The sequence below is a fragment of the Oncorhynchus clarkii genome, chromosome 6 (assembly GCF_045791955.1).
Source record: "Oncorhynchus clarkii lewisi isolate Uvic-CL-2024 chromosome 6, UVic_Ocla_1.0, whole genome shotgun sequence".
NCBI lineage: Eukaryota > Metazoa > Chordata > Actinopteri > Salmoniformes > Salmonidae > Oncorhynchus > Oncorhynchus clarkii.
The window spans coordinates 14,657,081-14,670,525 of NC_092152.1; the positions used below are offsets into that span (position 1 = coordinate 14,657,081).

Below are 13,445 nucleotides of genomic sequence, written 5' to 3' on the forward strand. Positions count from 1 at the left end.
TTAAAATCATTAAAAGCAACAACATTTCAGTAATTTAATGGACTCTCTCGACTTACAGTTAGTGCGTTCATCTTAAGATAGCTACAGTCGTTGAGAAAACCGCATACACTCAGTCATAATAAGTAAAGTTTTACTTTATAATGTAGCTATCAACAGTCAGCACTAGGAGGAAAAGTGCAAGTCTTAATTCAAGAAAGGCAAGGATGTTCGTTTTTTGTGGGATTAAATAATGTAGCAAAAGCTTGAGTGTGTGTTCTTGTGTATGTACAGTACCAGTCAAAGGTTTGGACACACCTACCTATTTATACTATTTTATACATTGTAGAGGTGTGTTTGGTGTCATTGTCCTGTTGAAAAACAAATTATAGTCCCAATAAGCGCAAACCAGATGGGATGGTATATTGCTGCAGAATGCTGTGGTAGCCATGCTGGTTAAGTGCACCGTGAATTCTAAATAAATCACAGGCAGTGTCACCAGCAAAGCACCATCACACCTCCTCCACCATGCTTCACGGTGGGAACCCCACACACCTACTCCGCATCTCACAAAGTCTCAAATTTGGACTCATCAGACCAAAGTACAGATTTCCACCGGTCTAATGTCCATTGCTCGTGTTTCTTGGCCCAAGTAAGTCTCTTTTTATTATTGGTGTCCTTTAGTAGTGGTTTCTTTGCAGCAAATCGACCATGAAGGCCTGATTCACGCAGTCTCCTCTGAACAGTTGATGTTGAGATGTGTCTGTTACTTGAACTCTGTGAAGCATTTATTTGGGCTGCAATCTGAGGTGCAGTTAACTATAATGAACTTATCCTCTGCAGCAGAGGTAACTCTGGGTCTTCCTCTTTTGCGGTGGTCCTAATGAGAGCCAGTTTCATCATAGCGCTTGATGGTTTTTGCGACTGCACTGCACTGCAAATTTTCCGGATTGACTGACCTTCAAGTTTTAAAGTAATGATGGACGGTCGTTTCTCTTTGTTTATTGATCTCTTGGTCTTTTACCAAATAGGGTTGTCTTCTGTATACCACCAGAAGGAAAGAAACTCCACAAATTAACTTTTAACAAGGCACACCTGTTAATTCAAATGAATTCCAGGTGACTACCTCATGAAGCTGGTTGAGAGAATGCCAAGAGTGTGCAAAGTGGTCATCAAGGCAAAGGGTGGCTACTTTGCCTTGATTTGTTTAACACTTGTTTGGTTACTACATGATTCCATATGTGTTATTTCATGGTTTTGATGTCTTCAGTATAATTCTACAATGTAGAAAATAGTACAAATAAAGAAAAACTCTTGAATGAGTGTCCAAACGTTTGACTGGTACTGTATGTATGTGTGTGCGTGGTGTGTGAGTCTGTTTTCCAGACAGCTCGACAGGGTTGAATAAGATGTGACAGGGACAGGCGGGTAGGCAGGCGGGTGGTGCTTCCTCGGCGGGACAGGAGCCGAGGAGGAAGCTTACTACTCACTTCTTTATCCTTTCGCCATAGGATGCCACTTCATCCAGGGCATTTTGCACACTGATGCACACATCCTGGATGGCATACAGCTTGTTGATGAAGCCCTTTCTCTCCGGGTCCTGGAGGACAGTTAGAGGGAGAAGAAAAAAGAGGAGAAGGAGAGATAGAGGAGAGAGAAAGAGAGAGAGAGAAAGAGAAAGAGGGAGAAAGAGAGAGGAGAAAGAGAGAGAGAGAGAGAGAGAGAGCAAGAGGAGAGAGAAAGAGAGAGAGAGAAAGAGGGAGAAAGAGAGAGGAGAAAGAGAGAGAGAGAGAGAGAGAGAGAGAGAGAGAGAGGAGAGAGAGAGAAAGAGAGGAGAGAGAGAGAGAGAGAGAGAGAGAGAGAGAGAGGGGGGGGCGGGAAAGAGAGAGAGAGAGAGGATAAAGAGAGAGAGAGAGAGAGACAGAGAGAGAGGGAGATAGAGAGACAGAGAGAGAGGATAAAGAGAGAGAGAGAGTGAGAGAGGGAGAAAGAGAGAGAGAGGATAAAGAGAGAGAGCGCGAGAGAGAGAGAGACAGAGAGGATAAAGAGAGAGAGAGAGAGAGAAAGAAAGAAAGAAAGAAAGAAAGAGAAAGAGAGAGAGAGAGAGAGAGAGAGAGAGAGAGAGAGAGAGAGAGAGAGAGAGAGAGAAGAGAGAGAGCGAGAGAGAGAGAGAGAGAGAAAGAGGGAGAGAAAGAGAGACAGAGAGGATAAAGAGAAAGATAGATAGAGAGAGAGGATAAAGAGAGAGAGGGGATAAAGAGAGAGAGTGAGAAAGGTGCTGGGCACAAAGAAACATTTAAAGAGCTTCAAAGACTTGAAAAGGGGAGCCAAATCACGAGATATCCTCCTTCCGTTGACTGACTACTCTCCAAGCTATAATAGACATTTGAAAGTCTGCAGAACAAATCAGAATGTTTTCTCTCTTACAGCGAGCACACAGGGAAATGGGAATATGTGATTAGGGTAAATTTAGCTGAATGCCAAATGGATGATTGAATGTTTTGACTGCCAAGACAGGCTCACTTTGTTGTTGGCAGCACACTATGATGTCACCAGAAGTGAAATCATTATCATCTTCAGCACCATGATGAGCTCCTCCTTTTCAACTTTTGATGGTTGAGAACATTAGCAGGCCATAAGAACAGAGAGTGACGCGGCAGGTCAATCTAAAAGCCTCTACTATTAGACACAAAGTACAAAAGAGGAGATCATGCAACAGTAAATGAGCTGCTGTAGGACTGACTGACAGACGAGTGGGACAGGATGTGGTGACTGACTGACAGACCGGAGTGAGACAGGATGTGGTGACTGACTGACTGACAGACTGGAGTGGGTCAGGATGTGGTGACTGACTGACAGACTGGAGTGGGACAGGACGTGGTGACTGACTGACAGACTGGAGTGGGACAGGATGTGGTGACTGACTGACTGACAGACCGGAGTGGGACAGGATGTGGTGACTGACTGACTGACAGAACGGAGTAGGACAGGATGTGGTGACTGACTGACAGAACGGAGTTGGACAGGAAGTGGTGACTGACTGAATGAGTGGGTGAGTAAGGACAGAGAAAGATGCAGACTTTTGTGGTGGTGGTGGTGGTGTGGACATGACTGGAGGAGTGGGGTCGCAAACCAGGGCTCTCTGTCGCTGTCTCCACAACAGACAAAGATAGGAAAAGAGCATAGCACTGCTCCAGCATTACACCACTACAGTGACCTGTGACCTGTCATGGAGTCCACCTGTAGTTTGTAAGGACCGTCATCTACGGTCAGGAAACACCAGATTCCCCAAATCGTGTAATAGCTGAGGGAGCTGAGAGAGGAGGCAAGGGAAAGACCTTAGAAAAGCAGGGATGCACTTCTACGGTGAAAATGAACAGAACATTTCCACAGGGGTTGTCTTATAGTATGTAATTCAATGCTGATTATCAACCAGGTTTACTCAAAACTACTTCTCTTCAAAACCACTTTCCACTTCATGGCAGAATGGACAGTTATGGATGCCCACCTGTGTGTGAGAATTCTACAGGTCCATGCTGTGCTCATGGAGTTCAATACTGAAAGAGAACAGTCACATCACAGAAATAACAAGGGGATAATTCATCATTGAAGAGAATTATTGGACCAGGAAAAGACACTCAACTGTTTATAACCCCCAGGCCTCAAACCCAAACCGTTCCCCAGAGACCCCCATCGCACCCCCTATACTCCTCTTCCTGCTCTTCCTGCAGGATCAGGCATTTGATAAATTAACCCGGTTGCAGCCAGGGAAACCACAAGGCCTCCCTGAAAAACCACACAAGACACGTAGATATAATTAGACAGGGTTATTTTCTTTTAATTATTTTTACAAGCCTCCTTTCTTCCCCATCTGTTTTGTATTATTGGTTCCAACAAAGCCCCATGTCCAGGGTCCACTGTGTTGGGTTGTGTTGGGCTGTGTTGGGTGGGGCTTGGTGTACTGGGCCTGGGGAGTGTTCTCGGAGCTCCGGGAGAGTGTTTGCGGGACAGGAGAGCGGTGCTAGAGAGCGAGTGGTGGCGGAGCGGAAGGGTTAGAGGTCATCAGAGTATAAACCATTGCCACATGCCCCTCTCAAACCAAATCTGACTCCAATTTCCTCCCTTCAAATGTAGGGCTGAGAGGAGTAACAAAAACACAGAGCCAGAGAGAGGCTTGTTTTGCTGCTCCCCAGCATGCCTCAGCACTACCTAGCACTCCCCAGCATGCCTCAGCACTACCTAGCACTCCCCAGCATGCCTCAGCACTACCTAGCACTCCCCAGCACTCCCCAGCATGCCTCAGCACTACCTAGCACTCCCCAGCACTCAGATGCTAAAGCAACCTGTTCTTAGACTGGGATGGAATCAACTAGCACACCACATGACCTTAGATAATCGTGATACAAACAGCTGGCTCTGCTATGGTCCAGTAAAACCTTACAATACCCTTTGTTACATTATGCTAACTTTACCCTGCTTTTCTTTGCCTTGCCCATTATTTTTGTAACCTTGACATCCATCGCAATGTTTTATTTTTTAAGGGGGTAGATCAGCGTTAATATTGTAGATAGATTGTGGCTTCTATAATGTAATTGTCTGCATCATTTCTAATCCTCCATACTGTATATATTTTTGTTGCATCATGACCTTGTCATGCACTATAATTTCATCGTTGAGGAGGGTGTTGATATGTAGTACCCTGTCTGGGATGACAGCACCAATCACAGATCACTGTCAAGGTCAAAAGTTGCTTGTCTTCAAAAGTGGGTGTAAAAAAGGAGACAATACAGACTGATGTCTGTTTCTTAGATACGGACTTGATTTTGACGTTCAGGGTTTGCACCCTTCACGTTTTGAAACCTTCTTTCATGTTTGTATGTAAATGTTACAGCTCCAGAAAATCGTATAGCTTCTGCTAAATCGTACATGCTGAAGTTCAAAAACTCAACAGAATTGGTGGCCTATGTCCTAACTACGTGCATTGATGAGGCTACGCCATTGCTAACTTTAATTAGCAGTTTTGGAGTGGGTAACAGGCCATACAATGACTTCAAAGGAAATCCCAAACTGAGAGAGAGAGAGAGAGAGAGAGAGAGAGAGAGAGAGAGAGAGAGAGAGAGAGAGAGAGAGAGAGAGAGAGAGAGAGAGAGAGACTTTTAAAATTGGCAATGGTAACCAAACAACACCCAAATCAACTATGTGTGTACCATATTCATCTAATTTGCTGTGTGAAAGTTTAGCTTGCTTGTTTGCTTCAAGGTCTTTGCCTTTGTGACCCATCCTGCCGGGAGTGTGAAGGTACATTCTACTCATCTAATGTGTGCTGACATTTTACTGACTTGAAGAAAACAACTTCTGGAAATGTTTTCCATCATTAGAACTGTATTCATAATGAATGTGTGTGTGGAGGGAGGGTGGTGACAAGGGCCACTGGAGTGTCTGTTTGTGTTGGTGCATTTATTATAAAGTGCCGTCTAATTATGTCACAGAACATTCTTGCACATAAACAAAATGCAGACGGCTATCAACTCCCCTGAGTCTCTCACCACCACCACTGTCTTTGAACTAGCCTAGTCACTGACTTGGAGTCAGTGGTATGGGGTTCTGTACAGTCTGTCTATGTGTGTGTGTGTGTGTGTGTGTGCACACAGATCCATAAGGTTAGGTGTGTATGGTTTCTCATTCCCATCAGTTGCCCCTATCTGGAGATGGGTCTTTACTATAGGAACAGTGGGCCTGTCTTTCTGTCTGGTACTGGAATCACTCTGCTCCAACGTCTGTCAAACAGCCTTCGTTCCCCTATAGTCCTTGATGTGCCCTTACTCAGGTTGGGGATTCAAACCAGCGACCTTTCGCTTACTGGCCCAAAGCTCTTAACCACTAGGCTACCTGCCACCCTTCTGTTCTGTGTTCGGTTGATCTGGACTGTGCTATTATAACTGTAAGTCCAGCATGGGGATGTGTGCTGGTGACTTACACACATGCACTCTATTCAGAGGAGTTGCCACCAAGAGGGTGACAGACAACTGTACCAATGTAGTAAAATAGGATGACGATTCCCCTTCATGCTGGTCTATGGTCAGTTTTGCATTTTCCCCGTTAATGGTTAAGGTTAGGATTTAGGGAGAGTAAGCTGATCCTAAATCTATGCCTAAAGGCAATTTCTAACCCAGATAATGCACATTCCAAGGGATCATTAGATCACCAACGTGCTACCAACCTCTCCTCATGGACAGAGACATGATGATGTCATCAAACGGAGCCCCTGCAGCACAGACTTGAGCAGCAGCTCGGTATATTCCAGTTCAGTTAGCAGCTGGAAAAACATCAGGACACCTGGAAGACTGTGTGTGTGTGTGTGTGTGTGTGTGTGTGTGTGTGTGTGTGTGTGTGTGTGTGTGTGTGTGTGTGTGTGTGTGTGTGTGTGTGTGTGTGTGTGTGTGTGTGTGTGTGATGCCCTCTCCAACAGATAATTTAGTCCAATCTAAATCATATGGCACAGAGCCACTCATCAGCGGGATCTGATAGAGTTCAAGATGAAGGAACGCTCAATTTTACATCTGAGACAAATTGCATTGAGCCCCGCTGGTAGTGCTGAACATGAAAGCCCAGTGTTTCAGTGTGAGGGAGAAACCTTCTGCCGTCTATCAACTTGCTGGTCTTTTATATCCGCACCATTTAGAGGGTTGCTTTTGCTGCGGGTCTATGTTTTTAAAATCTATGTTTATTTACAGTGTCTTCAGAAAGAATTCACACCCGTTGACTTTCTCCACATTTTGTTAAATGGATTAAACTGAGAATTGTTGTCACTGGCTTACATAAAACCCCATAATGTCAAAGTGGAATTATGTTCTTTGACATTTTTACAAATTAATAAAAATGGAAAAGCTGAAATGTCTTGAGTCAGAAAAGTGCTTAACAGGTCACATAATAAGTCACTCTGTGTGGAATAATAGTGCTAACAATATTTTTGTATGACTGTCTCATCTCTGTACCCCACACATACAAAGAGTAAGGGAGGTTTTTCAATGCAGCGCAGAGAAGGAGACCGATTAGTAGAAAACAGACATTGAATATCCCTTTGAGCATGATGAACTTATTAATTACACTTTGGATGGTGTATCAATACACCCAGTCACTACAAAGATACAGGAGTCCATCCTAACTCAGTTGCCGGAGAGGAAGGAAACCGCTCAGGGACGTCATCATGAAGCCAATGGTGACTTTGAAAATGTTTAAGTTTAATGGCTGTGATAGGAGAAAACTGACGATAGATCAACAACATTGTAGTTACTCCACCATACTAACCTAAAACAGAATAAAAATATTCCAAAACGTGCATCCTAAAGTAATCCTGCAAAAAATGTGGCAAAGCAATTAACTTTGTGTCCTGAATACAAAGTGTTATGTTCGGGGCAAATCCAATAAAACACATTACTGAGTACACTCTACATATTTTCAAGCTGAGGTGGTATCGTGTTAGGTGGCATCGTGTTATGGGTATGTTTGTTATCGTTAAGGACGGGTTTTTTTTTAAGCACAGGCAAACTCCTAAAGGAGTACCTGATACAGTCTGCTTTCCACCAGACACTGGGAGATGAAATCACCTTTCCAAACGACAATCATCTAAAACATAAGGCCAAATTTACACTGGAGTTGCTTACCAGGAAGAAAGTGAATGTTCCTGAGTTGCCAAGTTACAGTTTTGACTTAAATCAGCTTGAAAATCTATGGCAAGACCTGAAAATGGTTGTCTAGCGATGATCAACAACCAATTAGACAGAATTTTTGAAAGAATAATGGACAAGTTTGCACACTGCAGGTGTGGAAAGCTCTTAGAGACTTACCCAGAAAGACTCACTGCTGTAATCACTGCCAAATGTGATTCTAACATGTATTGACTCAGGGTGTTGAATACTTATCTAATCAAGATATGAATGTTTTATGTTTCACAATTTAAAAATAAAAAAACTTTGACAGAGTATTTTGTGTAGTTTAATCCCACTTTGTAACAACAAAATGTAGAAAAAGTCCAGAGGTGTGAATGCTTTTTGAAGGCACTGTGTATTTATTTGCACTGCCACTGTGTATTTATTTGCACTGCCACTGTGTATTTATTTACACTGCCACTGTGTATGTATTTGCACTGCCACTGTGTATTTATTTGCACTGCCACTGTGTATTTATTTGCACTACCACTGTGTATTTATTTGCACTGCCACTGTGTATTTATTTACACTGCCACTGTGTATTTATTTGCACTGCCACTGTGTATTTATTTGCACTGCCACTGTGTATTTATTTGCACTACCACTGTGTATTTATTTGCACTGCCACTGTGTATTTATTTGCACTACCACTGTGTATTTATTTGCACTACCACTGTGTATTTATTTGCACTACCACTGTGTATTTATTTACACTGCCACTGTGTATTTATTTGCACTGCCACTGTGTATTTATTTGCACTGCCACTGTGTATTTATTTGCACTGCCACTGTGTATTTATTTGCACTGCCACTGTGTATTTATTTGCACTGCCACTGTGTATTTATTTGCACTGCCACTGTGTATTTATTTGCACTGCCACTGTGTATTTATTTACACTGCCACTGTGTATTTATTTGCACTACCACTGTGTATTTATTTGCACTGCCACTGTGTATTTATTTGCACTACCACTGTGTATTTATTTGCACTGCCACTGTGTATTTATTTGCACTGCCACTGTGTATTTATTTGCACTGCCACTGTGTATGTATTTGCACTGCCACTGTGTATTTATTTGCACTACCACTGTGTATTTATGTTCACTGCCACTGTGTATTTATTTGCACTGCCACTGTGTATTTATTTGCACTGCCACTGTGTATTTATTTGCACTGCCACTGTGTATTTATTTACACTGCCACTGTGTATTTATTTGCACTGCCACTGTGTATTTATTTGCACTACCACTGTGTATTTATTTGCACTGCCACTGTGTATTTATTTGCACTGCCACTGTGTATTTATTTGCACTGCCACTGTGTATTTATTTGCACTGCCACTGTGTATTTATTTGCACTGCCACTGTGTATTTATTTGCACTGCCACTGTGTATTTATTTGCACTGCCACTGTGTATTTATTTGCACTGCCACTGTGTATTTATTTGCACTGCCACTGTGTATTTATTTGCACTGCCACTGTGTATTTATTTGCACTACCACTGTGTATTTATTTGCACTGCCACTGTGTATTTATTTGCACTGCCACTGTGTATTTATTTGCACTACCACTGTGTATTTATTTGCACTGCCACTGTGTATTTATTTGCACTGCCACTGTGTATTTATTTGCACTGCCACTGTGTATTTATTTGCACTGCCACTGTGTATTTATTTGCACTGCCACTGTGTATTTATTTGCACTGCCACTGTGTATTTATTTGCACTGCCACTGTGTATTTATTTGCACTGCCACTGTGTATTTATTTGCACTGCCACTGTGTATTTATTTGCACTGCCACTGTGTATTTATTTGCACTGCCACTGTGTATTTATTTGCACTGCCACTGTGTATTTATTTGCACTACCACTGTGTATTTATTTGCACTGCCACTGTGTATTTATTTGCACTGCCACTGTGTATTTATTTGCACTGCCACTGTGTATTTATTTGCACTACCACTGTGTATTTATTTGCACTGCCACTGTGTATTTATTTGCACTACCACTGTGTATTTATTTGCACTGCCACTGTGTATTTATTTGCACTGCCACTGTGTATTTATTTGCACTGCCACTGTGTATTTATTTGCACTACCACTGTGTATTTATTTGCACTGCCACTGTGTATTTATTTGCACTACCACTGTGTATTTATTTGCACTGCCACTGTGTATTTATTTGCACTGCCACTGTGTATTTATTTGCACTGCCACTGTGTATTTATTTGCACTACCACTGTGTATTTATTTGCATTGCCACTGTGTATTTATTTGCACTGCCACTGTGTATTTATTTGCACTGCCACTGTGTATTTATTTGCACTGCCACTGTGTATTTATTTGCACTACCACTGTGTATTTATTTGCACTACCACTGTGTATTTATTTGCACTGCCACTGTGAGTGCAAATGTCAATATGTGAACGTGTGTGTGTGAACATGTTTGTGTGCACACGCATGTGTTTGCGTGCGTATGCCTGCATATGTGTGTGTGTGCGAGTGTGTGTGTGTGTGTGTGTGTTGACCTGTCAGATATGTGTTGATCAGCCTACTGCTGAGCCAACCTTTATCTATGTATCTGGAGCAGGTATCTCTATGGGGGGCACACCAGGGGGGAACCATGGAGGCGACGCTTGTCAGCATGTTGTGAGATTGTTAGCAGTTTGTTAAGGAAATACAACCTACAGTGACACTAGAGACAGTCTTATATATACACAGCCAAGTTAGGTTAACTGCACACTGCTTTGTGAAGCGGAGGACAATGAGATTCCTGCAAATTAATTTAAACACGCATAAATATTAAAACGAGAGATGTGCATAGGGTATGTCTCATTATATTTCTCATCAATGCTACCATTTTTTATATGAGAGGAAGTCGTGTACAGAAGAGACATTTTGAACTCTATAGAGATAGTTGGTTCTTAACTGACCTTAGGCCTTGAGAAGGAGGGAGGTCACCATTGGACACAATCTCAACTACATCTATAAAGATGGCATGGTGATCTGTCAGACTGTGTAATCTCACATTATTCATCAGAAGAATGTAACTAATATTTTTGACTGTATTCCACAGAAGTCAGGATGAGCCTGCAACACTGGAGACTGCTCTCTGCTGTGCAACACTGGAGACTGCTCGCTGCTGTGCAACACTGGAGACTGCTCTCTGCTGTGCAACACTGGAGACTGCTCTCTGCTGTGCAACACTGGAGACTGCTCTCTGCTGTGCAACACTGATGACTGCTCTCTGCTGTGCAACACTGGCGACTGCTCTCTGCTGTGCAACACTGGAGACTGCTCGCTGCTGTGCAACACTGGAGACTGCTCGCTGCTGTGCAACACTGGAGACTGCTCACTGCTGTGCAACACTGGAGACTGCTCTCTGCTGTGCAACACTGATGACTGCTCTCTGCTGTGGAACACTGATGACTGCTCGCTGCTGTGCAACACTGGAGACTGCTCTCTGCTGTGCAACACTGATGACTGCTCTTGCTGTGCAACACTGATGACTGCTCGCTGCTGTGCAACACTGGAGACTGCTCGCTGCTGTGCAACACTGGAGACTGCTCGCTGCTGTGCAACACTGGAGACTGCTCGCTGCTGTGCAACACTGGAGACTGCTCACTGCTGTGCAACACTGATGACTGCTCGCTGCTGTGCAACACTGATGACTGCTCGCTGCTGTGCAACACTGGAGACTGCTCGCTGCTGTGCAACACTGATGACTGCTCTCTGCTGTGCAACACTGATGACTGCTCGCTGCTGTGCAACACTGGAGACTGCTCGCTGATGTGCAACACTGGAGACTGCTCGCTGCTGTGCAACACTCATGACTGCTCGCTGCTGTGCAACACTCATGACTGCTCGCTGCTGTGCAACACTCATGACTGCTCTCTGCTGTGCAACACTGACGACTGCTCTCTGCTGTGCAACACTGACGACTGCTCTCTGCTGTGCAACACTGACGACTGCTCTCTGCTGTGCAACACTGGCGACTGCTCGCTGCTGTGCAACACTGACGACTGCTCTCTGCTGTGCAACACTGACGACTGCTCTCTGCTGTGCAACACTGACGACAGCTCTCTGCTGTGCAACACTGATGACTGCTCTCTGCTGTGCAACACTGACGACTGCTCTCTGCTGTGCAACACTGACGACTGCTCTCTGCTGTGCAACACTGACGACTGCTCTCTGCTGTGCAACACTGACGACTGCTCTCTGCTGTGCAACACTGGCGACTGCTCGCTGCTGTGCAACACTGACGACTGCTCTCTGCTGTGCAACACTGACGACTGCTCGCTGCTGTGCAACACTGGCGACTGCTCGCTGCTGTGCAACACTGACGACTGCTCTCTGCTGTGCAACACTGACGACTGCTCTCTGCTGTGCAACACTGACGACTGCTCTCTGCTGTGCAACACTGACGACTGCTCTCTGCTGTGCAACACTGACGACTGCTCGCTGCTGTGCTTTAATTGCACCTATTTTTTTGTGGCGCACAATAAATTGTAAATGTCAAACGTGACAGGATTCTAGGATAAGGCTCCCAAAGGGCATTTGAAAACAGTAGACATCCCATAATCTCCCTCTTCAAGGTAACACCATTAACAACGTGAATCAGAATGAACAACGGCAGAACAACACCGACACATCAACACATCAGGAGTAGACTAAACAATGTGTTTGACCCTCTCCTATTTGTTAATTGTGATTTTTTTAAGGCACCGCATAACTTCCATCATCACGTAATGCTGAATGGTTTACGAGTAAAGCACTACAGCACTACAGCACTACAGAAAAAGGCAGCTCTTACATCAAAATAGTAGAACAAACCTTCTGAATTTCATAAAACTGATATGAAGAATGAGAACGAATCCAGTTCTAAGCCACCAGCACTGTTCAACAAAGTTCCTAACTAGAAGGAAAAAAAAGAAGCTTGAAGTTGAACAGCTCATCTGCAGGACATGATTATTAGCCCCAAGAGAGTTTCCACAAACAGCCTCACCTAGGTGGGGATGCCTAGACATGACACCTACTTTATTTATCTAGTTTAATAATCTGAAAAACAGGACCCTACAGCAGTGGCGTATATTCATGGAGTGTTAAATCATTTATCTTTCGTCTCTCTGGGTTGTCCTAATTTTCCTTCAATTTGCAAAAGGCTGAATGTACTTTAACTTACCGGAGAAATCTTTCTAGTCAGCGAAACAGCACCCCTCTCTCTCTGTATGTGTATCTATCTAAAAAAAAAGGTCTGGTCACAAAGAGTATGACATTTTTGCCACCCGTAACATTGAATGCAAGGGAAGCCAGTGAGCATTTGGGAAAGGGGGATACCTAGTCAGTTGTCCGCCTGAATGTATTCAACTGAAATGTGTCTTCCGCATCTTCGGCGCCGGGGAACAGTGGCTTAACTGCCTTGCTCAGACGCAGAACAACATATTTTTACCTTGTCCTTTGGCCTACCTTGATAAAAAATAATAATAATAATGGCCAATCAGCGTTGAGCTAAACTGAGTGAGCTCAACTGTGAAAGGTCCTGATGCACCCCAAAAAAAGTGTCAAGAGAAGACCGTATGGATTTTGCTTCACTCCTATCATAGAGAAATACATAATTGAGAGAAACAACTTGAATTGTTGTGTTGTTGTCCTCGGGTGACTATCTAGCCATCTAGCTAAAATTGCCCCTTCCTAAATTAGTCATGGATAGAGATAGGGATTTGGACTTGTGGTTTTACTTCATTCTCCATACTGGCCAATGA

The 13,445-nt window shown here is 43.7% G+C and overlaps 1 protein-coding gene across 4 annotated transcripts in view; it reads right to left on the reverse strand.

Moving 5' to 3' along the window:
• Window positions 1-13,445, reverse strand: part of LOC139410650 (multiple C2 and transmembrane domain-containing protein 1-like) — a 272,821-nt gene that overhangs the window by 14,624 nt on the left and 244,752 nt on the right. For all 4 annotated transcript variants that reach the window (XM_071156008.1, XM_071156009.1, XM_071156010.1 and 1 more), the window contains one exon: window positions 1,467-1,576. In XM_071156008.1, the coding sequence (XP_071012109.1) occupies window positions 1,467-1,576 (110 nt within the window). The remainder of the gene's footprint in view (window positions 1-1,466; window positions 1,577-13,445) is intronic.